Source organism: Castanea sativa, chromosome 7 (assembly GCF_040712315.1).
Source record: "Castanea sativa cultivar Marrone di Chiusa Pesio chromosome 7, ASM4071231v1".
In the NCBI taxonomy this organism is placed as follows: domain Eukaryota; kingdom Viridiplantae; phylum Streptophyta; class Magnoliopsida; order Fagales; family Fagaceae; genus Castanea; species Castanea sativa.
In genome coordinates this window covers 42,377,475-42,404,975 of record NC_134019.1, presented here as the reverse complement: position 1 = coordinate 42,404,975, position 27,501 = coordinate 42,377,475, and the positions used below count along the sequence as shown (strand labels likewise).

At 38.6% G+C, this 27,501-nt stretch overlaps 1 protein-coding gene and 1 pseudogene across 3 annotated transcripts; both read right to left on the bottom strand.

The window, feature by feature from the left end:
• LOC142643534 (SKP1-like protein 1A) overlaps window positions 1-27,501 on the bottom strand; it is a 65,898-nt pseudogene that overhangs the window by 21,592 nt on the left and 16,805 nt on the right.
• LOC142643530 (ABC transporter E family member 2-like) lies at window positions 656-23,121 on the bottom strand. Of its 3 annotated transcripts, XM_075818198.1 has the most exons (14): window positions 22,917-23,015; window positions 21,378-21,472; window positions 21,153-21,293; window positions 18,817-18,902; window positions 18,623-18,720; window positions 18,424-18,541; window positions 18,243-18,332; window positions 15,681-15,985; window positions 15,376-15,571; window positions 15,110-15,295; window positions 14,727-14,996; window positions 1,191-1,436; window positions 964-1,096; window positions 656-875 (listed from the first exon to the last, which is right to left on the bottom strand). In XM_075818198.1, the coding sequence occupies exons 3-13, from the start codon at window positions 21,253-21,255 to the stop codon at window positions 977-979; spliced, it is 1,818 nt and encodes a 605-aa protein (XP_075674313.1). In that variant the 5' UTR covers window positions 21,256-21,293; window positions 21,378-21,472; window positions 22,917-23,015; the 3' UTR covers window positions 656-875; window positions 964-976. The 3 variants fall into 3 exon arrangements, with proteins under 3 accessions (XP_075674313.1, XP_075674312.1, XP_075674311.1); XM_075818197.1 differs by lacking the exon at window positions 21,378-21,472 and having other exon boundaries at window positions 22,917-23,121; XM_075818196.1 differs by lacking the exons at window positions 21,153-21,293; window positions 21,378-21,472; window positions 22,917-23,015 and having other exon boundaries at window positions 18,817-19,104.

Genomic DNA, 27,501 nt, shown 5'->3' with positions numbered 1-27,501 from the left:
TGAAGAGAGAGAGTGATACTGAAAGTAATTATTAAAAAAAAATAAGAGACGTGATAATAGAGAATATTGTAAAATGATTTGTTAAAGTAAATAAAGTGTCTTTTTGATGTGCCGAATGCTAAATTTTTTTAGAAGTGCTGATGCTAGTGCATTAAGGCCTTTAGCATTAACTATGACACCTTTTGTTTTGCACTTAAATGAATAGATCATTTAACCTTCAACTATAACTTCTAGTTGAGTCTTCTTTCCTAATCAAAATCAAGAGATCATAGATGAGGAAGGCTAGTGCTGAAAAGCCACCAGCTCTAAGCTCACGTTTTTACCTGAGATCATGCCCTCTACATCCAGCTACTCACCCCCAACCAATTTTTAGTAACAAAAAATCTTTCTAATTACATTATATAAGTCAATATTTAGCAATTCCAGTAAATTTTTCCAAGAAAAAAACTATGGTGGAATTGTTTTAAATATTACCCCAGAAATTACAAAAGTCAACATGTAAAGCAATAAATCAATTGACATCATTTTCGCTGTTCCTCAACTAGTTAAATACACCGTTGATGCGATAAAAGAAAAATAGGCACACAGATTCACTGACCTAATGTCATACCAAAATTGGTGAATACACTTATAGGAGAAAATATAGTAAATACACTTATAGGAGAAAATATAGTAAACTGGCATCGATAAATAACATGGCCTGAAAACTCATTTTAAGCCAGAAGTACAACATTTTGCCTTCAACAGGCGAAGGACATCTTGTCGTTTGTCAACATATTGAGATCCCATTGCTCAAGCAGATTCCCACATATCTAAATAGCTCATTGAGAACCCACTGCTCAGACCAATGCACTAAAACTTTGAAATCGAAGCAACTGCAAACCAACAAAATTCCCAGTGAATGTTTAGGTGCCAACAGTGTGCATAATAACTTGTATAAGTTTGATATATGAAAAAACCAACCTATTTAATATTGTCAGTCATCCAGGTAATAATAGGACCCAGCAGATTTCTGCTCCCTGTCCTTGGTTGATTCCAGTTTGTTGATTCTAGGGCGGAAATTAGTTGGGTCCCTTCTAAATGTGATATCCAAATGCTGCAAGCAATGCAAAACAATGCATCAGTGGAAGGAAGAGAGAGAGAGAGAGAGAGAGAGAGAGGTAAACAAGGAAAACAGTTGTGACACTCACAGATAAGAAGAGATTCATCCCAGTCAACAATGATTGTGGAGAATTTGCAATACAATCAAGCGATGGCCTCCCCTCATACACGATAACTCTATCTGCCAGATAAGTTGCCATTATAAAATCATGTTCAACCACGAAAGCAGTTTTCTTTGCATGAAGGATAAACCTCTTAATGACTTTTGAAGCAACTATACGTTGCTCAGAATCAAGATATGCACTTGGTTCATCTATCAGATAAATGTCTGCAGGCTGCATTAAGTAAAGTGATACATTAGAGCACCTTCAAATAATCAGAAGAGTGCAAAGAAACAAAAAGATGAGTCAGCATAAAGCAACATTGGAATTCTCCATGTCCAAGAATATTTCACTTTGTCTAGTTGCACTTACAGAAACTTCTGTAACAATCCCAACAAATAACTACCACAGGGAATTCATACCACACCAATGATTATTTGATGAATGATAATACAAGCCTTTATAATATTGACAGCTGAACACATGCAATAGAATTTACCCAGAATTATCTGTGCACAGCAAGCTAAAAAATCTATATATGCTTTTATCATACAAGCAAAAGAAATCAAACAAAAAATAATAATGTCTAATCAACAATAGACCAAGAACAGAAAAACACACAACTGTATACATATTGTACAATAGTTGATAATTCTTTCTTTTAGCGTGAGACTAGACCGCAAAACAGAGGAACAGAGCAATGTACAAACAAATACAGACTTAAACTAGGGAATTAAAAAAAAATGTAGGCTGAAAAATTTAAACCAACCTCACAAAACAAAAATTTTAAGTTCAAACTAGTTACAGATACACTAAAAGAAATCAATACAAACACGATAACCATCAACATTTTGGCTTTTCCCAACTACTGGGTCTTGAGCCTACAACATCACCCTCCACCTTGCTAATACAAGCAGAGAAGGTGCCATTGTCATTATTTTGGCTTTTCCCAACAAAAGTATTATCCAAGTATCTTTATCCCCCAAAATACAACAAATAATGGCAAAATTAAGGAATTACACATGGGGGCACCAGGCACCTAGCATCCATCACAGCAGGAAGGAATCAAGCCTGGTCCAGAAGAAATTCTAAAAAAACTGGTAGGGAAAAAAACCCTAGAGAAGGCAGTGAACTTAAGTCTATCAACAACTTCTAAATCAAATTGAAGAATGCACCCACTGGAGATGGATGGGATCCAATCAAATCTAGTTTAGTACGTGATTAACAAGTTTCAAAACTAATTTTACAGACAAAACTAATTTTACAGACAAGTTTCAGGTAGATTTATGGGGGGCTTTCACAATTTCGTCATCGAATCCAAGTTTTTTCAATTAGTTGTTGAGGAAGGGGGGCGTTATTTCTTGTTACAGATTTATGAGAGGGGTAAACATTCTATGAGATCAGTCTTCATGGGTAAGAATGCAGCATTATGGCTGATGAAGAATATTGAACACACTGTTGTTAGGGCTAGCTCTCAACAGTTCTTTACATTCAGGGATGGTGACACTGCTTATACTCTCCAGCGTAGCACCAACTCCTTTGGTCAGTTCTTGCTTCTGACTGAACTAAAAGTTGGCGGGTGTAGGAGGTCAATCATTATCCCTGAAGGCAAAGAGAGATATGGTTGGAAGGCTTTTGGACTTGAACTAAGAAAGGTGTTGTACCCCTCCCAATATGCAGTGGGTGGAACAGGTCTCCCAACTCTTATTCCTCAGGTGCATAGGCAATATTTGGAGACTCAACACCCTAGAACTTTTGCTGAAGCTGTGCAAGGCATTCATGGAAGGGTAGAGAATAGAAGGCAGCCAAAACACGTAGGTTCCATTGCCAAGGGGATGAAGATGCATTTAGGAGGGGAGAAGATGGAGGGCAACCGGAGTTTCACAGGTGCTAAGGTGGGAGTTTTTCCGGTAGGTAAGTCTGATAAGATGGTGGTGGGAGGAGGTGATAGGAGGGAGAAGTGCATTAATGAGAAGTCAGTGGCAGAAAGTAGGATACACTCCCCCAGTACCAGTTTGAATTCAAAAGCCTATGACAATAGGAATAGGAGTGATGTAATGAGACCATGCTGGGCAGGGAGAGGTCTTATCGTGGAGGTTGATGTGATGGGAAGGAGGCGGGTTTCCTGGGATAGGAAGAAAGGGAGAGATCAGAAACACAGATGGGTCTCACGGGCTGGTAAGGAGCTGCCTCAAGGTAAGTTGGGTCTGGGTTTGGGCCCAAACAAGAGGGTAGCCCAAAGGACAGTTAGTGAGATTTGTTTAGGCCCACAACTCACAAGCCCATTGTCCTTTGAGCCTGGGGAGTGCTCCGATAAGTGGGTTGAGCCCTTACCTTCAGCCGATACGCATGAGAAGCCTGGGGAATGTCTAGGGGTGAGGCCGACGTGTTTTGTGACGCCGTCGCAGGTGGCCGGAGGTCGTGAGTGGTCTCCAAAGGTACGGGCTCAGGCCGATAAGGGTGGCCTGTGCTTGTCGGTGTCTCAAGAGTCTCCGACGAGCTCTGCTCTATCGTTTCTGGCGACGCGGAGCACCGGGGATCTGGTGGGTTCGCCTCATCGGCGTCGCGCCACCGGTAGGGGCGGCGGAGTGTGCCGAGTCCCCTCCGGCGATGGTTTTCAGGCTGGAGTCCCCTCCGGCGATGGTTTTCAGGCTGGAGTCCCCTCCGGCGATGGTTTTCAGGCTGAGCTGGGGCCGGAATGACTTTCTCGGTTCCATTTCGCATCTGAGGGGGTCGTTTTCTGAAGGTAAGAGGTCAGTGGCTCTCACTTTTGTGCCAAGGTCGTTAGGACCTTTTCTCCCTGACCTCTTTCTAGAGTTGGTGCGAGCTGGACCAAGGGGTTTGGGGGTAGTGGGTCAGGAGGTTAATCCTTTTTTTAGCAAGGAAATTTGCCTTCCTGGGGAGGTTATGATTGTGGAGGAAGCAGCTGCCTTTCCTCTGCAAATCTTTGATCCGAGTGGTTCAACAACCTTGGCAGAGTTGGAGGAGGTTGATGAGGTTTTTAGTATTGAACCTAACATAGATATCTCTGGGTGGGTGAAACACAGAATTCCTGGCTTTAGTAAATTGGTTGGGTTATCTATGACTCGACATGAGAAATTGTGCATTGCTCTATTACAGAGGCTTGAATCAGAGATGGAGGCAGCCAATGTGTTACACAAGAAAGTAATGGGCAGCAATAAGGTGGCTAAGTCCAAAAATAAGGGTTGCAGGGAGCTGCAAAACTTATTTTCTTCGGTGAATTATGACAGAAGATAGAGGGTGGTCTCGTGATGATGTTTGTAGTTGGGGATACCTTAGTTTTTATGAAGATAAAAATGATTTCGTGGAATGTTAGAGGTTTAAATGATCCTCGGAAACGTCTTGTGGTGAAGAACTTGTTGCGGGATTGGAAGTGTGATGTTGTCTGTTTACAAGAGACAAAGATTGCTAGTATGAATAGACAGCTGGTTTGTAGTTTGTGGGGCTGCCCATATGTGGACTGGGCTGTCTTGGAGGCTGATCGGACGGCTGGTGGTATTTTGCTTATGTGGGACAAAAGGGTTTTGGATAAGGTGGAGGTTATGGTTGGTTTATTCTCAGTGTCGGTAAAGTGGAAAGGGGTGGGGGATGGGTTTATTTGGGCTTGCTCAGGCGTTTATGGCCCAAATGAGAATGTTGAGAGGGGCCTCATGTGGGATGAGCTAGTGGGAGTTCAGCAGTGTTGGAGGATTCCGTGGTGCTGCTTTGGGGACTTTAATATAGTTCGCTTCCCTAGCGAGCGTAGGGGAGAGACTCGTTTGTCCACGGCTATGGAAAAATTTTCTGAATTTGTTGAGGATCTCAACTTGGTTGACTTGCCTTTGGAAGGAGGTAGCTTTACTTGGTCCAATGGTTCTGATCAACCAATGATGTCTAGGATTGATAGAGTTTTGGTCACTTCCGATTGGGAGGATCATTTCCCAGATGTTACTCAAAGGATCTTACTCCCGTCGTCTCGGACCACGGTCAATTCTCTTGGAGGCAGGGGGAATGGCAAGGGGGAAGAGTCCTTTCCATTTGAAAATATGTGGTTGAAGTCGGAGGGATTTGTGGATAGAGTTCAAACCTGGTGGAATCGACATTCCTTCGTAGGTACTCCTAGTTTTGTGCTGGCGAAAAAATTAAAGGCTCTGAAAGAGGACATTGTGCAATGGAATCGTCGAGAGTTTGGTAATGTAGCGCGTCAAAAGAAGCAATTCCTGGAGGAGTTGATAACCCTAGACGCCAAGGAGGGGGATGTAGGTCTCTCTCACGGGGAGATTGTTCATAGGGCTGGTTTGAGATCCCGTGGAGCATCTTCTTTCATTAGAAGAAATTTCTTGGAGACAAAAATCTAGGATGTTATGTATCAAGGAGGGGGATAATAACACCAAGTTTTTTCACAAAATGGCTAACTCCCATAGACGTTCTAATCATCTAAGGACTTTGGAGGTGGATGGGGTGGTCTTTGAAGAGGCCTCCGAGGTAACTTTTCAAGCTGTACAATTTTATAAAAATTTGTACAAGGAGACTGAGGAGTGGAGGCCTTTTGTGGAGGGTTTGGAGTTTGATCGCATTGAGAACAGGGAAAGGGTTTGGCTTGAAAGGAAGTTTGAGAGAGAGGAGATTCTTCAAGTTGTTAGGGATCTGGAAGGGGACAAAGCTCCAGGTCCGGATGGGTTCACTATGGCGTTCTATCATCATTGCTGGAAGGTAGTGGAGAAAGATGTCTTAGCGGTCTTTGAAGAATTTTTCCATCATTGTAAGTTTGAAAAATCCCTTAATGCGACCTTCATTGCTTTAATTCCTAAAAGGAATGGTGCTTCCAACATCAGAGACTTTCGTCCTATTAGTTTGGTGGGGAGTGTGTATAAAATCCTGGCTAAGGTCTTGGCTAATCGCTTGAGAGTGGTTTTAGATCAATTGATTTCTGAGAATCAAAATAGCTTTGTGGGTGGAAGACAAATCCTTGACTCGATTCTCATTGCGAATGAGTGTGTGGATAGTCGTGGGAAAAGTAGGGTCCCTGGAGTCATTTGTAAGCTCGATATGGAGAAAGCCTACGATCATGTGAATTGGGAGGCTTTGTTGTATTTGCTGAACAGGATGGGTTTTGGAGTGAAGTGGTGTAAGTGGATCCGTTCTTGTATATCCACAATTCAGTTCTCTGTTTTGATTAATGGGTCCCCAGCTGATTTCTTTGGTAGCTCAAGGGGTTTAAGACAGGGGGATCCGCTATCTCCTATGCTATTTTTGATCTTGATGGAGGTGCTTAGTAGGATGTTGAGAAGAATGGAGGGAGCTGGCTAATTCCGTGGTTTTAATTTTGAGGGTAGGAGGGATGGTGGGGAACGTGTTTCACATCTATTATTTGCAGATGATACTATACTTTTTTGTGATGCAAATGTGGAGCAAATTCTTCATATTCGGTTGTTGCTCCTTAGTTTTCAGGCGGTAACAGGTTTGAAGGTCAATGTGCATAAGAGCGAAATGGTTCCTATAGGGGAGGTTGGTGATGTGCATGCTCTGGCGGATATATTGGGCTGCAGAGTTGGATCTTTACCTATGTTGTATCTTGGCATGCCGCTGGGGGCTCCTCACAAATCCCCTTCAATTTGGAACACAATTTTGGAAAGTATTAACCGAAAATTATCTGGATGGAAGAAGTTGTACTTGTCTAAGGGGGTCGTTTGATATTACTCAAGAGTACGCTTTCTAGTCTTCCGACTTACTTTTTATCGTTGTTCTCTATTCCTACTCATGTGGCTAATAAAATTGAAAAGATGCAAAGGGATTTCCTGTGGGGAGATAGCAAGATTCACTTGGTAGGATGGGACAAAGTTTGTGCGCCTATAACCAATGGTGGCTTAAGGATAAGGAAACTCACTACCTTTAATAAGGCTCTATTGGGGAAATGGTTGTGGCGGTTTGGTAAGGAAGAGGGTCGTTTATGGAGGCGGGTAGTAGCTTCAAAGTATGGGGAAGAGTGGGGGGGATGGACCTCAAAGCTGGGTAGGGGAGCTCATGGGTGTGGTTTGTGGAGAAGCATCCGTATGGGTTGGGAGGATTTCAGTAAAAATTGTCAATTTGTGGTTGGGTTGGGGAATAGGGTGAGGTTTTGGCAGGATGGGTGGTATGGGGATCAACCTTTTCAGTTGGCTTTTCCTAGGCTGTATGGCATTGCCATTGCTAAGGAGGCTTCTGTTGAAGCTTCTTTGCATAGGCAGGGGGCGGAGGATAGAAGATCTTGGAATGTTCGGTTTAGTAGATTTTTTAATGATTGGGAGATGGATGAAGGGCTGCGGTTTCTTCGTATGTTGGGTGCTATCACCCCTCCTATGGATGTTGGTGACCGGATGAACTGGAAATTGAAGCGTAATGGGGCTTTTGACATCCGGTCGTACTATTACAAATTAAGAAATTCTCCTTCAACTATCTTTCCTTGGAAAGCTATTTGGAGAGTTAAGGCCCCTAGGAGAGTTTCTTTTTTTGTTTGGTGCGTAGCTTGGAATAAGATCCTAACGGGAGACAATCTGAGATTGAGGAGATTGGTTTTTGTGGATTGGTGCATTATGTGCCGTCATGGTGGAGAGACGGTAGATCACCTTCTTCTTCATTGTGAGGTGGCCTATCGGTTATGGAGCTTTGTTTTTATAACTTTTGGCTTGGCTTGGGTTATGCCTAGCTCGGTTCCAGACTTGCTTTTTGGATGGTGGAATTGGTTGGGGAAGCATTCGTCTCAGATCTGGAATTTAGTCCCGTTGTGCATCCTTTGGTGTATTTGGAAGGAGCGGAACCGGAGGACTTTTGAGGATTTGGATAGCTCTAGGGATCAGTTGCTTGCTTCTTTTTGTGGAACTCTATTTGATTGGTCTCGGGCGTGGGGACTCACGTCTAGTGATTCCCTCCCTTCTTTTCTTTGTTCCCTTCTCTTTTTGTAATTTCTCTGTTGTTTGGTTTTCTCTCTTGTTTCTCTTTGTTTTCTTTTTCTTGTTTTTCTGGGTTGCTCTGTGTTTTTCAGGCATAGAGTAACCTTCGTTTATATATCATTCTTACTTATCAAAAAAAAAAATCTAATTTTCTGACAAGTAATCAAAAACATTATTGAAAAAGAAAAGTACCAAATGTTCACAATAGCGAACACAGCAGTCAAAGCAATTACAAGCAAATCAAGTAGAAATTCTAACAAAGTAGGAAATCAAAAATAGGAGTACGATGCATAAACCCCCAAACCCAAGACCAATCAAACAAAGGGATGGACACATCTATTGCATTCAAGTAATTGACTAAGAACAGGATAATCAATCATCTCAACCTCAGGACAAGCATATGAGACAAACAGAAGCAATTAAGACTTTCGGGCATAAGTTTTAGGTTTTATTGCCTCAACATACTCAACTCCAAAGCCTTTTACCTTCAGAAAGCACCTACATTATTTATAGCAACGGAAAGCAGCTACTTAAAAGCTTATAGAAGTTAACTCATAGTCCCAAAAGATTTCCACAATATTTCCTCAGTATTATGTTCAAGGCAGAGCAAAAAGCAAAGAGCAAACCATTCATCATTTCAGTGAAAGAATGTAATACCCATGTGATTCTTAAAATTTAAATAATTTTTTTTTAAATAAAATAAAATCTTATAAAAAATAAATAAAAAGCAAACCAATCATTTTCAAGTGTAATGGTGAATCAGTTGACCATCTCTTCCCTCATTGTCCAGTTGCTATGAATCTGTGGTCTATGGTTTTGGGTTTATAGGGAGTGAGTTGGGTTATGCCAAAGTCTATTGTTGGGCTCTTAGCTTGCTAGCAAGGTCGGTTTGGTTGTCATCAAAATGGACATATATGGTTAACTATTCCCCATTGTTAAATGTGTTGTCTTTGGAAGGAAAGAAATAGCAAGTTCTTTGAAGATAATGAGAGATCCATGTCAAACCTCAAGTTATTGTTCTTTAGAACCTTATTGCATTGGTTGTCAACTTTGTGAAACCAATCATTTTCTTCTTTTCTTGATTTACATGATTTATGTAATTTTTAAACTTGATTTATTGACCCCTGTACACTTCTTGTGTACTAGGGTGTCCCTTTTTTTATATCAATAAATTTTACTACTTATAAATAAATAATGATAATAAAATCAAACCAATCAGAAATAGGGATAAATTATTTTTTTTACTTTTTTATTAGTTACACATGTATCTAATGGGTCTTGAACCCACAACATCACCCACCAATTGCTTCTATAAGGGAGGAGGTGCCATTTGACCTAGAGCTCACTATTTAAAAGAAAGGAAAATATCACCACACCAATAATCAACCCAAAACTGCACTCTCTGGACTACACACTGAGCTTTATACACTACCCTAAATACAGAGATATCTACTACTAGCAAACTTAAGGATAGGAAGAACAAATTAATATAGATAAAAATATAATATATAAATCAAACAAACAAGAAAAGATACAAACATCTGGTGTACCATGGGGTATTGCACGTTCTTTTCACTAATGAAATTGTTTTTTTTTTTTTGATAGGTAAAAAAGATATATATTCAAAAACACTACCTTATGCAGAAAAACATAAGACAGAGAGATAAATACAAAGGGAAAAGAAAGAGAAAAGAAAAGGAAAGGAAAAAAAAAAAAACTAAGTACACAAGAAAGAACTAAGGAACATAGGAAGAGAATCACTAGAGATGAGTCCCCAAGCCCTAGACCAATCAAACAGAGTGCCACTAAAAGAGGCCAATAGCTAGTCATCTGAGCTTTCCATGTCCTCAAACGTCCTCCTATTGCGCTCCCTCCAGAGACACCACATCAAGCATAAAGGAGCTAAATTCCAAATGCTAGACAAATGTTTTCCAGGCCAATTCCACCAATTGAATAGAGTATCTGCAACTGATCTAGGCAAGACCCAAGAAAACCCAAATGATCTAAATACCAAACTCCACAGTCAAGAAGCCTTTCCACAATGTAGTAACAAATTATCCGCCGTCTCCCCATTACTGCGGCACATGATACACCAATCGACAAAATCCAACCCTCTACCCCTCAAATTATCCCCGGTAAGGATCTTATCCCATACAGCAATCCACACAAAGAAGGAAACACGCCAAGGAGCCTTAACCTTCCAAACAGCGCGAGGCTTCTCAACTTATTGTAAAATGAACAAATATCAAAGTCCCCATTCTTTGTCAACTTCCATCGCATACGATCTACATTCTCAGTGGGAGGAAGATTAGAACCCAAGGAACGGAGAAAATCATCCACCCCACCCATTTCCCAATCATTTGGTCTCCAAATAAAATGAACATTCCAGCTTCTCCGCTCCTCAATCCCCAACCGTTCAAGAGAAGAAGCCACCAATGCCTCTTTATTGGATGCAATTCCATACACGCTCGGAAAAGACAGCTGAAGTGGAGACTCCCCACACCAATGATTAGTCCAAAGCTTCACTCTATCCCCCACCCCTACCTCAAAGCGAGTATTCTTGCTAAAATCCTCCATCCCATGTGGATACTTCTCCACAAGTCACACCCATGCGCCCCTCTACCTAGCTTGGACTTCCATCCCCCCCCAATCTTCCCCAAACTTGAGGGCTATGACCCTTCTCCAAAGCCTTGTCTCCTCAATCCCAAACCGCCATAACCACTTCCCTAGTAAAGATTTATTAAAAGTAGTTAATTTCCTTACCCCTAACCCACCATTTTTCAAAAGTGCACACACCTTGTCCCATCCCACCAAATGAAACTTGGAGTCCCCCCACAAGAAATCCCTTTGCAACCTCTCAATTTTATTGGCCACATGCGTAGGGATGGTAAAAAGAGACAAATAATAAGTGGGGAGACTAGATAAAGTACTTTTAAACAACGTTAGTCTTCCACCTTTTGACAAATACATCTTCCAACCGGCCAACTTACGCTCAAAATTCTCCAAAATAGGATTCCAAACAGTAGGGGACTTGAAGGATGCCCCCAAAGGCATACCAAGATAGGTCATAGGCAAAGATCCAATCCGGCATCCCAAAAGCTCTGCTAGGACGTGGACATTAGGAACCTCCCCAATAGGAACCATCTCACTTTTCAGTACATTAACCTTTAAACCTGTCACTGCCTGGAAACAAAGAAGAAGCATCCGAATATGAAGAATCTGCTCCTCATCAGCATCGCAAAACAGAATCATATCATCCGCAAACAAAAGATGCAATGCACATACCCCTCCCCCCCCCCCGTCTACCGTGGGCCCTAAAGCCTCGAAACAAACCAGCCCCTTCAGCTCTTTTCAACATCTTACTGAGAACCTCCATCATAACCAAAAACAACATGGGCGAAAGCGGGTCCTCTTGTCTCAATCCCCTTGAACTCCCAAAAAAATCAGCTGGAGACCCATTAAACAATACCGAGAATTGGGCTGTAGATATGCATGTGCGGATCCACCTACACCACCTCACCCCAAATCTCATTCTCTTCAACAAATCAAGAAGAGCCTCCCAGTTCACATGATCATAAGCTTTCTCAATATCTAATTTGCAGATAACCCCTGGAAACTTACTCTTCACCCTACTATCAACACGCTCATTAGTAATGAGAACTGAATCAAAAATTTGTCTACCACTCACAAAACTGTTCTGAGACTCAGATATCAACTGATCCAAAACCTCTTTCATGCTGTTTGCCAACACCTTGGCCAAAATCTTGTAGACACTCCCCACCAAACTAATAGGTCTAAAATCTCCAATATTGGAAGCACCATTCTTCTTAGGGATTAAGGCTATGAAAGTTGCATTAAGAGATTTTTCAAACTTATTGTGTTGATAAAACTCTTCAAACACGGCTAAGACATCTCTTTCCACAACTCAACAACAATGGTGATAAAAAGCCAAAGAGAAACCATCAGGACCTGGAGCTTTATCTCCTTCCATCTCTTTGACAACTCAAGAGACCTCCTCCTTTTCAAACCTCCGTTCAAGCCAGTCCCTCTCCAACCCCTCTATCTAATCAAACTCCAATCCTTCCACAAAAGGCCTCCACTCCTCTGTCTCCTTGTACAATTTTTTATAAAACTGTACAGCTTGGTCAGCCATCTCAGATTCGTCCTCATAGATAACCCCATTCACTTCCAACATACTAATATGGTTATACCTTCTCTAAGAATTGGCCATCTTGTGGAAAAATTTGGTATTGTTATCTCCTTCCTTAATGCAAAGCATCCTCGATTTCTGTCTCCACAGAATCTCTTCCAAAGAGAGAAGGTTCTGTATTTGAGATCTCAACCCAGCCCTCTCACCTGACTCCACTTCAGAAAGACCATACTCCCCTTCCTTAACATCCAATAATTTCAAAGCCTCCAACAATTCTTTTTTCCAACGCTCTACATTTCCAAACTCACTCCGGTTCCACTGAATAATATCTGTCTTCAATGCCTTCAGCTTCTTGGCAAGTACAAAACTGGGGGTACCTGAGAAGGAATATCGATTCCACCAAGAATGAACCCTATCTTTGAACCCATCTGACTTTAGCCACATGTTTTCGAACCTAAAAGGACTTTTCCCGCTTACAATCCGTCCTGCCTCCACTAATATGGGGAAGTGGTCTGAAATAGGACGAGGTAAAATCTGTTGGGTCACATCCGGATAGTGATCCTCCCAATCGAGAGAAACCAGAGCCCTATCTATCCTAGACATCAAGGGCTGATCCGAACCACTCGACCATGTATAACTCCCTCCTTCCAAAGGCAAATCTATCAAGCTAAGCTCCTCAATGAACTCAGAAAAATTCTCCATTGCCGAGGTAAGACGTGAACCCCCCAACTGTTCACTTGGGAACCTAACAATGTTGAAATCCCCTATGTAGCACCATGGAACTTCCCAAAGTTGCTAAATACCAATCAGCTCATCCCACATCTGCCCCCTCAAGTTATTATCATTCGGGCCATAAACCCCAAAACAAGCCCAAATAAAACCGTCCCCCAGGCCCTGCCACCGAACTGATACGGAAAATTGACCCACCACTACCTCCAACTTTTCTAAAACCCTCCTATCCCACATCATCAAAACCCCACCAGCTAACTGATCCGCATCCAAGGCCACCCAATCTACATAGGGCAACTCCACAAACTGCAAATCAACTGACTATCCATGCCTGCAAGCTTAGTCCCTTGAAGGCAAACAACATCACAATTCCAATCCCATAATAAATTTCTAACTACAAAACGTTTCTACAAGTCATGCAAACCTCGAACATTCCATGACACCATTCTTAACTTCATTAAAACTGTAAACTCCCTACTGCAACCTCAGTCAAGCAGTCAAAGAAAATAAAACTATCGCCCATCATAATTAACCAAGGAAATCAAATTTCTCAACTCCCTCTTCCCTTTATCCTTGGAGACAACTTTTCGGTGGGCAGCATCTTTCCTGTGCACCAGCTTGGCCTCAATCTCCATCTCAAGTCTTTGTAGGAGCATAATACACCTCTTCTCATGTCGATCCAAAGGAAGCCCCATCAACTTACTGAAACTGGGGAGTCTCTGTTTCACCCAATTAGACACCGTCAAAGTGTTATCCAACCTCCTCACCTCAGTATTACTATTCAATTCAGCAGTCACAACCACCCCAGAGGATTAATAGACATCAAGGGGGAAGAACTCTCCACATCACCCAGGACCTCAACTGCATAGGCTGTTTTGACCTCAGTTAAAGCCAATACCAACTGATTAGCCTCAATCCCAACTCTCGGACTCTCGGTGGACTAATGAAGTTGTTTTTACAATTCACACACACACACACACACAGGGAGACACAGAGACAGATATATATATATATATATACACACACACATCTGTACACCAGGAGATCAAGCAAATTGTTGAAACTCATGGACACAGAGTCATTTGCAACATCCAGCCTATTTAACCTAGACTAAACTAAATAGCTAAATAACTAATACAAATCCTTTGTGCCACTTTTTGTGTTCCACTTCCACCAATTGCGATATGCCATGTGTCCATTTTTTTTTCTATTTTAAAATTTCAGTTATTTTATATGTAAAAAAGAATACATGGCAAGTTCTGATTGGATTGGTAGAGTATAATGTGGTACAAAGGTAACATAATCCCAGCATGTTGGACAAATAGAAGGGATCATAAAAGGAATTCAATCTTGTGTTGCTCATGTAACTAATAATAGCAATTTTTTTTTTTTGATAGGTAATAAAAATTTTATTGAAAAAACGAACATCGTGTTCATGATGATGAACACTCTTGACATGAAGAAAATACAAAAAGCTCAAGAGCTGCTAAGAATAAAAATTATTATTATTAACAATAATAATAATTAATACCAACAAATGATAAATCTACATTCATTCTTCAAAAATCAACAATGCATGATTAATATACTGAGGGGATAAAGTAACCAATTGACAAAAACTACTCAATTATTTACATTCTAGCACAACTAATAGAAAGTATACATTTTCATTTTTAAAATTTAAAAATAAAAATAAAAAAATAAAAAACTTATTACCTTCCCAAGGCATAGGCATAATGCAACTCTTTGCAACTCTCCACCAGAAAGATTCACAACTTCTTGATCCATTAATTGTTCAATAAGAAGAGGCTTCATAACATCCGACACAAATTGAGCATGCATGTATGAATCACGTATTTTTGAATGTAGCAAGTGCCGCACAGTGGATGGAAATTTCGGACTGATCTTTTGGGGCTTGTAAGAAACATTAAACTCAGGAATCTCCACATCAGAACCTTCTACAGAATCAGGCTTCAGTAAACCTGCCTGCAGATTTAGCCAACAGGATAACTCATCCTCTTAAAAAGCAGGATATCCCAAAATAACTTAAACAGCTAAACATGACAAAGAACACAAAAGTGATGAAAAGAAAAAAATACCAGCATACGGATAAATGTTGTTTTGCCAGTCCCATTCTCACCCAGCATCACAATAATCTGAGAATCAGTAAATTCACCCTCAACAACACGAAGCCTGAAATTTCCTTGAGTTTTGGTCATGGTTGGGTATTTGTAACGTGCATATGTCTCAATTTCCTCTGCACTTTCTTGTGGAGTCTCAGCAACCTAGAGAAGGCAACAAGTAAATAAAAGAGTACAGCTAAACAAAGTCAAAAGGCAACAAATTAGCAAAGCTGACAGATAACCTTAAAGGTAAGGGATTCATCCCGAAAACGTAAATTTTCAGTTGGAACAAATCCAGCCAAGAAGATATTGATTCCTTCTCTGACTGAGAAGGGAAGGGTTACAACTCCATATGCTCCTGGTTTCCCATATAAACAGCAAATGAAGTCCGACAAGTAATCCAGGACGCTAAGATCATGCTCCACAACAATTACATAGCTGAAATCAGAAGTTTAAACAGTGTGATTACCATTCTTAAAAGTCCTTAATACAAACAATAAAATCATTTGAAGATTAAGAGTAAGAAAATGGCTGGAGAAACAAAAACCTATTAGGCCTGAGCAAAGAACGGACAACTTGAGCAGCTTTAAGCCTCTGTTTTACATCAAGGTAACTTGAAGGTTCATCAAACATATATATTTCTGCATTCTGTACAGCAACAACAGCAATAGCAAATCTCTGAAGCTCTCCTCCTGACAAATCCCCTACATTACGGTCTATAACCTGGTTCAGCTGAAGATCAGCGCAGAGTTCTGACTTCATGTCTCTCTCATCCTTTTGGTCCAGCACCTGTCCTACATTACCTTGAACAGCTTTTGGAATGTGATCAACATACTGGGGCTTTATAATGGCCTAATAAAAAAGAATATACATTCTTAGTAGAGAGACAAAAGTTAAACAAAGGTATCTAATATCCAACCAAAAGACAACCCACAGAATGATCAAAATCATGGGATCCAAGTACGTACAGCATATTAAATTCAGAATTAAACTAATAAAGACAACTTCTGATGCTCATGAATCATACCCATCAAATGTTCTTATAATTAATATCTCCATCCATGAAAAAAAAATATAAATAAATAAAAAAGGTCTTTTGCAGTTTCATGAAGCCATGGGCTTGGTACACCAAGTGGTCAGATACAAATTAACCAAGTTAATGCAAGCATTAAATTAGACAAACCACACTGCATTCCTGCAGAACTGAGGGTAGGAAAAAAAATCAATGGGGCAAATAGGGAAACGGGCCAAACCCTAGGCTTCACCATCTAGGGATGCTAGGAATCACCATCAAGCTGTAGAGCAATATCGAATCAGAAATTTTTCATTCAAAATGCATTGCCTCAAACTATTTCTAAAGCCTCCTTTTAATAGGCTTCTAGGACTACATCAACAAGGAGAGAGAAATAATCAAGCCACAATTAAATCCATAAAATCCTCAACCATTATAAAGCCCAAACAAATTCAAGAATGAAATCAACTATCTCAAACAAGTACAAATCTAGAACAAATGGTGCCATCAGGCATTGTTTTGGGTTTCAACAGTGGGTGTGGATCATTTGGGTATCAGCAGCCTTGGAGTTTGTTTGATGGGTTCTGGGTGTGGGATTGTGGATTTTGTGTTTCAGGTATGGATTGATACAGGATGCCATGTCTCCGGTTTGCAGATAAGAGTTGCATTTTCTTTTTAATTGGTAAGCTACACGTGCACCTGATCAGCCATGAACCCACAGCCACAACCCCACCCTCCGCCTAGAACTTGTAAGGGGAGGAGGTGCCAGCTGAGCTAGAGCTCATTGTGTGAGTTGGATTAGTCTAGCTTGAACTTGATTTGGGTTGTGGATATTAATTCATAAGGGTTTGAACTCAGGTGATAAGAGGTTGAATGGGAATGGTTGTGACTTTGAGAGAGTCACCTTCTCCAAGATGAGATTACTTCAAGAGGATCTCTACCTCCAAGCAAGACTACAATAGTCTAAGCAACAAGTTCATTCTCCTAATTGATATCAAATAAGGGATTACATGTCTATATTTTTACACCTAAGCTCTAATTGTATTGGCCACACATAGCCCACTCCTATAGGTTAGCCTTTGCGGCACATGTTAAAGATGGGCAATTTCACATTTAACTTATTAAATGAGGCTCCTAACAAACATGCACGTGCTTAATCAATTCATGCATCTGCTAGGCTAGCTAACTCTAACTAACTCTGACAGTTGACATCCAATACTTGAAGTAACCCTAATATGAGCTCTTGGTTGCCAACTCAAGGTTGAATCACCTACATGAGAATGAGAGGGAACCCCATGCAAATTCGGATCCACGTTGATCTAGGAGTGCCAATCAGCACTCTAAAAATGCATGGAAGTACCGATTTGGCTCCTCTGAGTGGCAATCGGCACTTCCTTTACATAAGTCAATTTTACTTCTGATTGACAAGTTGGTTCAAGTTTCTAACATGATCCTAACATGCGCCTCACTTTAGGGGAAAGTAGCATAGGGCCTCTGGCGCTTCACACTTTTACCAACAATGGTGCAAAGTTTAATGCATTGTTATATGAAAGAAACTTTATATGGATATTAAAAAAAAGTTAATTGAATTTGTGTAAACTTTGCGTGATACCCATCAAAGCTATCATCTATAAGCTTAAGTCAAGATTTGAGAATAATTTCAATTAACAGTAGTTACCACTCCTTTTTTTGGTAGGCAACCACACTAATCAAACCCTACGAATTTGTACTCATTTAATGTTTAGCCTTTCTAATGTATATGTTAAACAATTGCCTTATAAGGACTTGACAATATACACAATTTACAGAATTTTTTTGGAGCCCATGAAAGATTAAATGGTACCTAACACATAAGTAAGGACCAATCCAAGTACACTACTAAAACAACAAAGATAATAAGAAAATAAGGGAGTAGCAAAGATACACCTTACCCTTGTAAACAACTAACATATTTCAAAGCTTCATTAGTTATTTACTCATGAATATCAACATCAATAATGAATTAGTGAGACAAGTAGATAGAAATTCAATTTATTTTTCAAGTTCAACAAGGTATGTCATATGTGTAAAAGAACATTCTAAATCAAAAAGGCGCACCTTCAAATTATCTTCAAGAATACGTGTAAAATAATTCTGCAGCTCAGATCCTCGGAAGTATGTCAAGATTTCCTGCCAATCTGGAGGATTCTAAAAAATAACAAAAATAATAAAAGTCAAAAAGATAAGCAATGGAAATGCATCAAGAAGCCATTAAGGAAATGATGCCTGAGAATATTACATTGAAGCGACCGAGGTTTGGTTTCAGTTTTCCAGCCAAAACTTTGAGGGCAGTGGACTTCCCAATGCCATTAGTTCCAACCAGGCCAAGAACTTGCCCAGGTCTCGGGACTGGTAACCTGTTATGTAGTTTCCTGCTCTGTCAAACTAAAGAAAAAGATATACACGTTTTTTTTCTGGAAAAGAAATAGAAAACTAACCTGTGCAATTTAAAAGTGTTAGGGCCGTAGCGATGGGTTGTATCTTTGTCCAGATCTTTTGGCAAGTTGATGATCTGAATAGCTTCAAACGGGCATTTCTGTATCAGCAGAATACTTAGTTAGATCAATACATCCCATTGAATACAACCAACCAAGAGAAAGAAGAAAAATTATTACAGCAGTAATTAACTAACCTTGACACAGATACCACATCCAATACACAATTCCTCAGAGATGAAAGCAATCTTCGATGCAGGAGCAACCTCAATACAGAGTTTTCCTGCATATATAGCGCAGAAATGGTAAGAAACTGTATCTATCACCAAAAAACGTGAATATATAATCCAAATTCCATTTTTGGATTGGTGATTTACACAAACCACGTAGGTCTTAAACCCAAGACTTTTAACTTCCATCTCACTATTAAGGGAGGAGAAAGTGCCATTTGAATTAGAGTTCATCATCATAAACCAAACTCCATGTTGAAGGAAAAACAACCCATAAAGAAGCTTAGCTAGAAAGTAAAGAAGCAAATGCAGTCTTCAGTCAGAGTATAACGAGCAAAATGCAAGCACACCAAAGATAATGCTCCTGCTAGCTATTCTCACATCAACACATACAACATACATCAAATTCCCGTCGAATGTAAGGTTACTCAACAATTATAAGTACTATTATAAGTACTTAACTATTATAAGCACTCACAATTCTTGACCCTTTTATCTACTAAACTCAGCTGAGCTTTAATCCCAACTACTTAAGGTTACTCAATGAACTCAAGTCATTTTATTCAAAAGATTAGATAGGTTACTCAATGAACCACTGTGAACTATTACAGCTAGTAACATGCATCAGTTTTACCACTCTATCCTAAATAAGGTTACTTTTCATCACCATCTATTTACTAGATTGCATGCCATCAGCTTTTTTGCATAGTTTTTTTTAGCTTTAACCGACTTTCAGAAAGATAAAAAAATATCAATTAAGCCAGTTTTTTTTTTTAATAAGTAAAAAAACTCAAATAAGCTAGTGCCTAATGGACCCACATCCTTTGATGTGATGCAGCACCAGATATGAAAGGCCTACTATCTATTTGATCAAATTGATACTGATTGATTTTGTTTTTACCTGATGGATCGATCATCTGTAACATTGATGGATACTGTGACCTTTTTAGGATTTTATTTTATTTACTTTCATTTTTGTATTTCATGACTGGTTATGAGTTGGTATTTCCTAAGAGGCAGGGGTACCTTTTGGGTACGGGTATGGTACAATACGGGATACTGCGATACAGAAATTTCTAAAAAACTAGGATTTGATACAACAGGAATACGTGTATTAATTACTTGTTAAAAATATTTTTATATATTTTTCAGCATTTACTTTTCATATATTTTTAAGCATGTATCAATTTAAGAGCAATAATGGATAATAAAGAAAATCCTTTTTTTTGTTTGATAGGTAAGAAAAGTTGTATAAAAATTACTACTCCATCAAAGAAATAAAGTAGGCAAAGAAAATAAGTACAAGCAATAATTAAAAAGAGAAAACTATATACAAGAAGAAAGGGAATCTAAAAAAAATGGAATGGATTCCATAGAAGCATATCCCCGCGCACATGACCAATCAAAAAAAGTTGTCACAAATAAAGCTATGAGCTCGCCAAGCTCACCATTCTCATTTATCATTTTATGAACATCTTGTTTCAATAAAATCCTATATTATGTGCCACAAAGAAAAATTAGAGAGATAGCCAATATTTTCTTGTACATAGTTTTTGCTTTTGTTTTTGGTAATCTTTGGCTGCTTTACGTTTTTTTTCCTAAAGTAGTCCTTTAATAATTTTTTTCTTACCTATCAAAAAAAAAAAAATAGAGAGATAGCCATCCTAAAACATCTTCCCTCCTATTTTCCTATAATAACTTCCATCTTATCTAGCAAAAGGGCTTGTTTCAAGTTATATACTGGTATAACTCTTGAGAAGTTATACCACTCAAAAACTTTCAATTACAATGGTACTTTCCCAAGTCTACCATCAGAATAACTATTCTTTCTATGCTTAACATGCATGATAAATTTTACTTCAATCCAATATTATTGTTATCAGACTATAAATCAGTAATTTAGTATATTTTTAAAACTAAAAATAATTTTAAAGTAGGTATACCCCAAATGAAGAAATATACCCCCAATACCTTTATTAAAAAATAGACCCAAAATTGATCTTTGGTACCAATATTTAAGTAATTCTTACAAACCCATTTGCCTGAAACTTGAAAGCAAACAAAAAAACAAAAAAAAAACCCAGAAAGCCTAATACTGCTTGTTGCATCACATCGATGGTTCATCAAAAATTCATACTAGAATCCATTGCAAATATAATCAATCTTAACCCAAAATTCATGCTCTTCTTGATTTCATAATGAATTAAAAAAATATATATTAGATCAAAAGAAAAAATCAATTAATAGATACTGATCAAGAACAATTCATCATCGATTCAGAATAAGAACGAAAAAGTATGTACCAGTTTTGACAACAGGGCAGCTTTTTTTGCATTCCTGGCGGCACTTCTTGGGCTTGCACCTATCGGAGCTCACAATCGCTATACGCGTCAATCGTTCCGACATTTCTGCTTCTCTTTTCTTCTTCTCTTATCTTCTATTCTCTGAATTACACACAAAAAATTTCACAAAAGGCAATGAATAGAGAGAGAGTCAGGGTTTTGAAATTGCAAAGTGAAGTTCTTTACCTTGTTGTTTGAGTTTTATGAGAGAGAATGATGCAAATCACATTATGAAGAACAAAGAGTTTTTCTTGTTTTCCTTTTCCTATTTGAATTAGTCACTAACCCGTGCAATGCACGGGATAGTTAAATAAAATTGAGTTAAAAGTGAAGGAAAATAAATAATTTAGTTCAAAATAAAGGTTCAACTAAAAAATTGGTAAAAAAATACAATTAGTTTTTACTTTCTTTGAAATTGAACCAAAAAACAGAACCGTACATATGTGAGGACAATGAAAATGATATCAAAGACATTAAATTCACAACTACATTAAATTTAAAGAACAAAGACATTTGTTTCACAGCATTATATTAAATGATTAAAGCCTTTAAAATGAGTGAGGAAGACATGAACTTTTGCAGACCAAGAACAGAGAGTATTTGGTTCACACATTATTTCTGCTTACTTATGCATAACTCACAAACCAAAAAACACAATAACTAAATAAAGTAAGATTGATCTGTATTTTCTTCATTACACAACATTCAAAGCAACCTTAAAAATGGTTTGCAAACAACTATCTGGAATTTCCCAGCAAAGCAATTCATTTTTATTTCTAATTGAAGAAACAAAAACACAAAGCATAATAAGAAATGAATGTGCTAAAAAAAAAAACTGGTGAAAAAACATGACACTATGGTTGTAGTTTTAAAATACAGCATGTGATAGTATTGGCGGTTTTTCTATAGCGTCTGTCAGAATTGAACCAAAGGACAGAGCTCCAATTAAAAACCACAGGAATAAAAAAAAAAAATCATCCACGCCACAGCAAAGCAATTCACTGTTATTTATAATTGAACAAACAATTACAATGTCTGCACCTCTGCTAAGTCTGTCCTACCTGGATTCCAAAAGATAAGTTGCAAAACAACAGGGCTTTGAACATTTACATTCCAAGTTATTTCCAATTGGTCAGTGGGCATGGATGACTAAGCCAGAAGGACAATTTCACCACAACTAATTGGTTATTAATCCCACCTATAGCTTATTTCATAAATTAAAACCTCCCTTAAGCACAAAAATAAGACACAGAAAAGAAAAACAGTAAGAAGGAAAGTACTATGGCTTTGTAAAAGACTGACTTTTACATTATATTTTGGAAGTAAAACCGAACAGCTTGTGGCAAGATACAATGTTTTGGATGAAAGTTGACCCACAATTCTCTGATTTGCCAAAGCACACTCCATTAAACCCGTGAATTACAAGAAAAGCGCAGAGATATAGATGAGACTTAAAAGAGTCCATATCCGTATCAATTTTTCCTGGGCATTTCTCTCTCTCTCTCTCTCTCTGTTTCTCAATTAATCAATTATTATATCTCTGTCAAAGACCCAAACTCTCAGACCAATAATAAAGATTCAATTTTGAATGTGTGTTTGTCTTCCTTATAATCTCAGAAACTGAGTTGTGTGTTCAAAACCGAGCAGCAAACCATTACTACCAATCCATATAACAAAATGTAATAAGGGAAACAAAAATCATCAAGCAAAAGAATGGAGAGATACCTCAGATAGGCGAGGAAGGAAGGAACTCAGATACACTGTGAGGAAGAGAAAGGCTCTTCCTCGATCCAGAGAGTTTGCGGTTGCTGTGGGTGGTGCTGCTGCTGCCGCCTGCTGGGTTGTGGTGGTTGTGGGTGAAACGGGAAAGGAGAAGGGGATTAGGAGAAATAGGGTTTGTGGGTATTGATTGAGTGGGTTTTACGCTGGTACTTTGAATTAAACCTATTTTCTTTCCTAAAAGGAATAAAAGAAATTCTATTCCTATAACGAGGCGTTTGGTACCAGGAAATTCACATTATTCTTGGTATTAAGAAATTTTATTCCTATAATGTGGCATTTGGTACCAGAGAATCTTAAGATTTTTAAGGATGTGAGAAGATAATATTTGGTTTATTCTCAGAAATTTTAAATGAATTATTTATTTTTTCCATTCTATCCTTTAGATTTGAATATGAACTACCAAATCCTTAAAAAAAATCGCCTCTAAATAAATAATGAAAAACCAAATATAAACTATTAATTATGAAAAAATCATTAAAATTATAGTCTAACATTTCAAAATGACAGGTATAATACAAAAATAACTATTTAAATTCTCAAATACTTTTATTCTTAATAATAATTTTAAAAGATTTTAATCCATAATAATTTGTTTTATATTTTATCTTAATTGCTTAAACGATAATAAAAAATTGTTAAAATTGTCAATTTATAAAAAATATAATTTCTTTTAAGTTTGGGAATTTAGATTCCTACCTGTTTTAGAGGAAATCCACATTCTTACTGAAAGGGGTTTAAGGAGGGAATCTAGATTCTCCTAGCATCTGATTCTTTAGCGTGATTTGCAACCAAACATGAGAATCTTTAAAAATTCTTAAGAATCCTAAAACATTACCCCATACCAAACGTCACATAAATACTTTTATAAAAAGGTTATTTATGTTATGTGTGTTTTTTAATAAAGTTTGTTAGAGAGGTTTTCTCTATTATTTTTCCTACTAGCCTAGTATTCTTGTAGAAATTAGGTTTCGTGGAAGAGTTGTAGTAATTGTGTGTTATAAATTTTGCTTTTACACGCCTACGCTGCATCAGTTGGTATCAGAGCACAGTTAGGTTCCTACCATGGCACGAGGATCACGTGGGGGAAGGGACGCTGCTGTAGATGGTAAGTATGAACGCAATGAGATTGCACACAATACGCAACTAGAGGCACACTTTCAGCGGATGGAAGAGCAGTTTGGAGGCTGACATAGCAGCTTGTTGCCTTAGTCGTTGTTAACCAACCTTAAAACCGTAGTTCAATTCTACGTTTTGTGGAGGAAGATGAGGTAGACTATAATGTTGGGGATGAGATGGAAAATCTGTTTGCTGGACATAGAAGGAGGAGGGAGAAACCTTTGGTTTCATACAATTCAAACAGATGGGAATCTAGGTTCAAATTGGATATTCCAGAGTTCAAAGGTTGTTTACAACCAGAAGAATTCCTAGATTGGGTTGTTGCGGTTGAAGAAATTTTGGAGTTTAAGGAAGTGCCGCAAGACAAAAAGTTTCTTTGGTGGCGACCAAATTCAAAGGACGTGTTGCTGTATGGTGACAACAATTAAAGCAAGGCCGTATTTGCTAAGGTAAATCTAAAATCAATACTTGGGAAAAAAATTTGAAACATATGTGTGCTGCATTCTTTCCCCATAATTATATGCATACATTATATCAACAACTACACAATCTTAGGCAAGGTACACAATCTATAGATGAGTATACTCGAGAGTTTTATCAACTTGTAGCTAGAGTTGACCTTGCAGATTCGGAAGATCAATTAGTTTCATGTATATTGGGGGCATGAGGCAACAATTTCAAGATACTTTGAATTTATTTGACCCAATTTTTGTATCCGTAGCCCATCAAAGAGCTTTGCATTTAGAGAAGACGATGAATAAAAGGACTAATATGGTTTTAAATAATAGTGGCAACCGACTACCACCAGTAGCTCCTCCTTATGGCGCAACTACACAATCTACACAAGGAAAAGACCAAGATAATCAAGCTAATCCACAACTCAAACGCACTGCAACTAGTAGTTCTAGCCCTCGATGTTTCAAGTGTGGTGAGGCAAGGCATAGAATGGCTGATTGCAAGAAGGGTAGCCGATATGGTAAGGGTTTATTTATTGAGAGTGAAGAATGTACTGATGATCATTTAAATACCTTTGAATAGGACGCTGTTTATGGTGCTGAAGAGGAAGAGAAGTATGTGCAAGGGGATGATGGCCTTTTGTTAGTTACAAGAAGGGCATGTTTCACACCTCGAAAACCTGAAGGTGAGGATTGGCTCCGAAGCAATATCTTATAAACTACATGTACTATGAGGGGCAAGGTATGTAGACTTGTTATTGATTCTAGAAGCTGTGAGAATGTGGTATCAGAAGAGATTGTTCAAAAATTGGGATTAGCAACAGAGAAGCACCCTAACCCTTGCAAACTATCTTGGCTCAAAAAGGGCAATGAGGTAACTGTATCTAAACGTTGCTTGGTTTCTTTTTCTATTAGGTTGAAATATAAGGATAATGCATGGTGTGATGTGGTAGTTATGGATGCATGTCATCTTCTCCTTGGTAGACCATGGCAATATGATAGAGAGGTTCAACATGATGGTAGGAAGAATACATACAGTTTCATGTTTGGTAGCACAAAAATTGTGTTGTTGCCTTGTAAGGAGATTAAACCTAAGCCAACTTCAAGAAGGGGTAAGAATCTCTTAGCTAAAAGGGCATTTATTGAAGAGATATTTGATTTGGGGTTGGTGTTTGTGTTGTTGGGAAAGGAGAGCTCAAAGGGTAGTGTAGTACCAAAGGCTATGAAATCTTGATTAGATGAATTTGCAAATGTATTTCCTAATGATCTACCTGAGGGGTTACCGCCACTCCAAGATATACAGCACCAAATTGATCTTGTACCAGGTTCTAATCTACCTAATCACCCACACTACCTCATGAGCCCAAAAAAGCATGAAGAACTTAGAAGACAAGTATAGGGTTTGTTGTTAAAAGGGCACATTAGAGAGAGTCTTAGTCCCTGTGCCGTGCTAGCCTTGCTCACACCCAAAAAGGATGGATCATGGCAAATGTGCGTAGACAGTCGTGTCATCAACAAAATTACGGTCTGGTATAGATTCCCTATTCCTTGGTTGGATGACTTGCTTGATCAATTGAGTGATGCTACAATGTTTTCTAAGCTGGATCTAAAAAGTGGGTACCATCAAATTCGAGTACGTACTGGTGATGAGTGGAAGACAACATTCAAAACACGTGAGGGGTTATATGAATGGCTAGTAATGCCATTCAGACTTTCTAATGCTCCTAGCACCTTCATGAGTGTTATGAACTAGATTTTTCGCCCCTTCATCAGCAAGTTTGTTGTAGTTTATTTTGATGATATCCTGATATATAATGCCAATATTGATTTACATCTCCAACATCTTCGAGAGGTACTCATAGTTCTAAGTAGGAAGAAATTTTATACTACCATAACCAAATGTTCTTTTATGATAGATAGTGTTTTATTTCTTGGTTATGTGGTAGCTAAGCATGGATTATCAGTTGATGAATCTAAGGTTAGTGCTGTTAAACAATGGCCAATACCAACCACAGTCCATGAGGTCCGCAATTTCCATGGGTTGGTGTCATTCTACCGGCAGTTTATCCTTGACTTTAGCACCATCATGACACCGATTACAAATTGCATAAAGGCTAGTAAGTTTTTATGGACAACTAAAGCCATAAAGGCGTTTCATCAAATCAAGGAAAAGCTTACTACAACACCTATTCTAGCTCTTCGTGATTTCTCTCAACCATTTGAGTGACATTGTGATGCATCCAAGGTTGGAATTGGAGCTGTTCTTAGTCAAAATGGCAAACTAGTGGCCTGCTTTAGTGAGAAGTTGAGTGGGTCAAAATTGAATTACAGCACTTATGATTTGGAATTTTATGCAATACTTTGCACTTTGAAGCATTAGAGTTCTTATTTGGCCTATCATGAGTTTGTCCTCTATTCTGATCATGATGATTTGAAGCATATCAATAGCCAAGATAAGCTTTCATCTCGGCATGCAGTTTGGGCTGCTTATATTCAACAATTTTTTTTTGGCATCAAGCATAAATCTGGAGCATTGAATAGAGTGGCAGATGCTCTTAGTCAACGAGCCTCTTTGCTCATCACAATGCAAACCAAAGTGTTGGGGTTTGATTTATTTCGTGAGTTGCTTTCTAGTGACCCATACTTTGGCCCTATAATGAATGATGTGGCGACAAGAAAGTGATTCGACTTCCTTATACACAATGTTTTCCTTTTTAAAGGGAATCAACTATGCATTCTTGATAGTAGCGTATGCTTAAGGGTTATTCAAGAGCTACATAATGAAGGCCATATGGGACGTGATAAAACCATGAAGCTTGTGATAGACTCTTATTTTTGGCCAACCATGTGAAAGGAGATTATCAAGTTTGTTGAGAGGTGTCGTATTTGTCAAGTTTCCAAGGGCACTACAACCAATGCTGGCCTATATATGCCTCTTCCCATACCATACCAGCCAT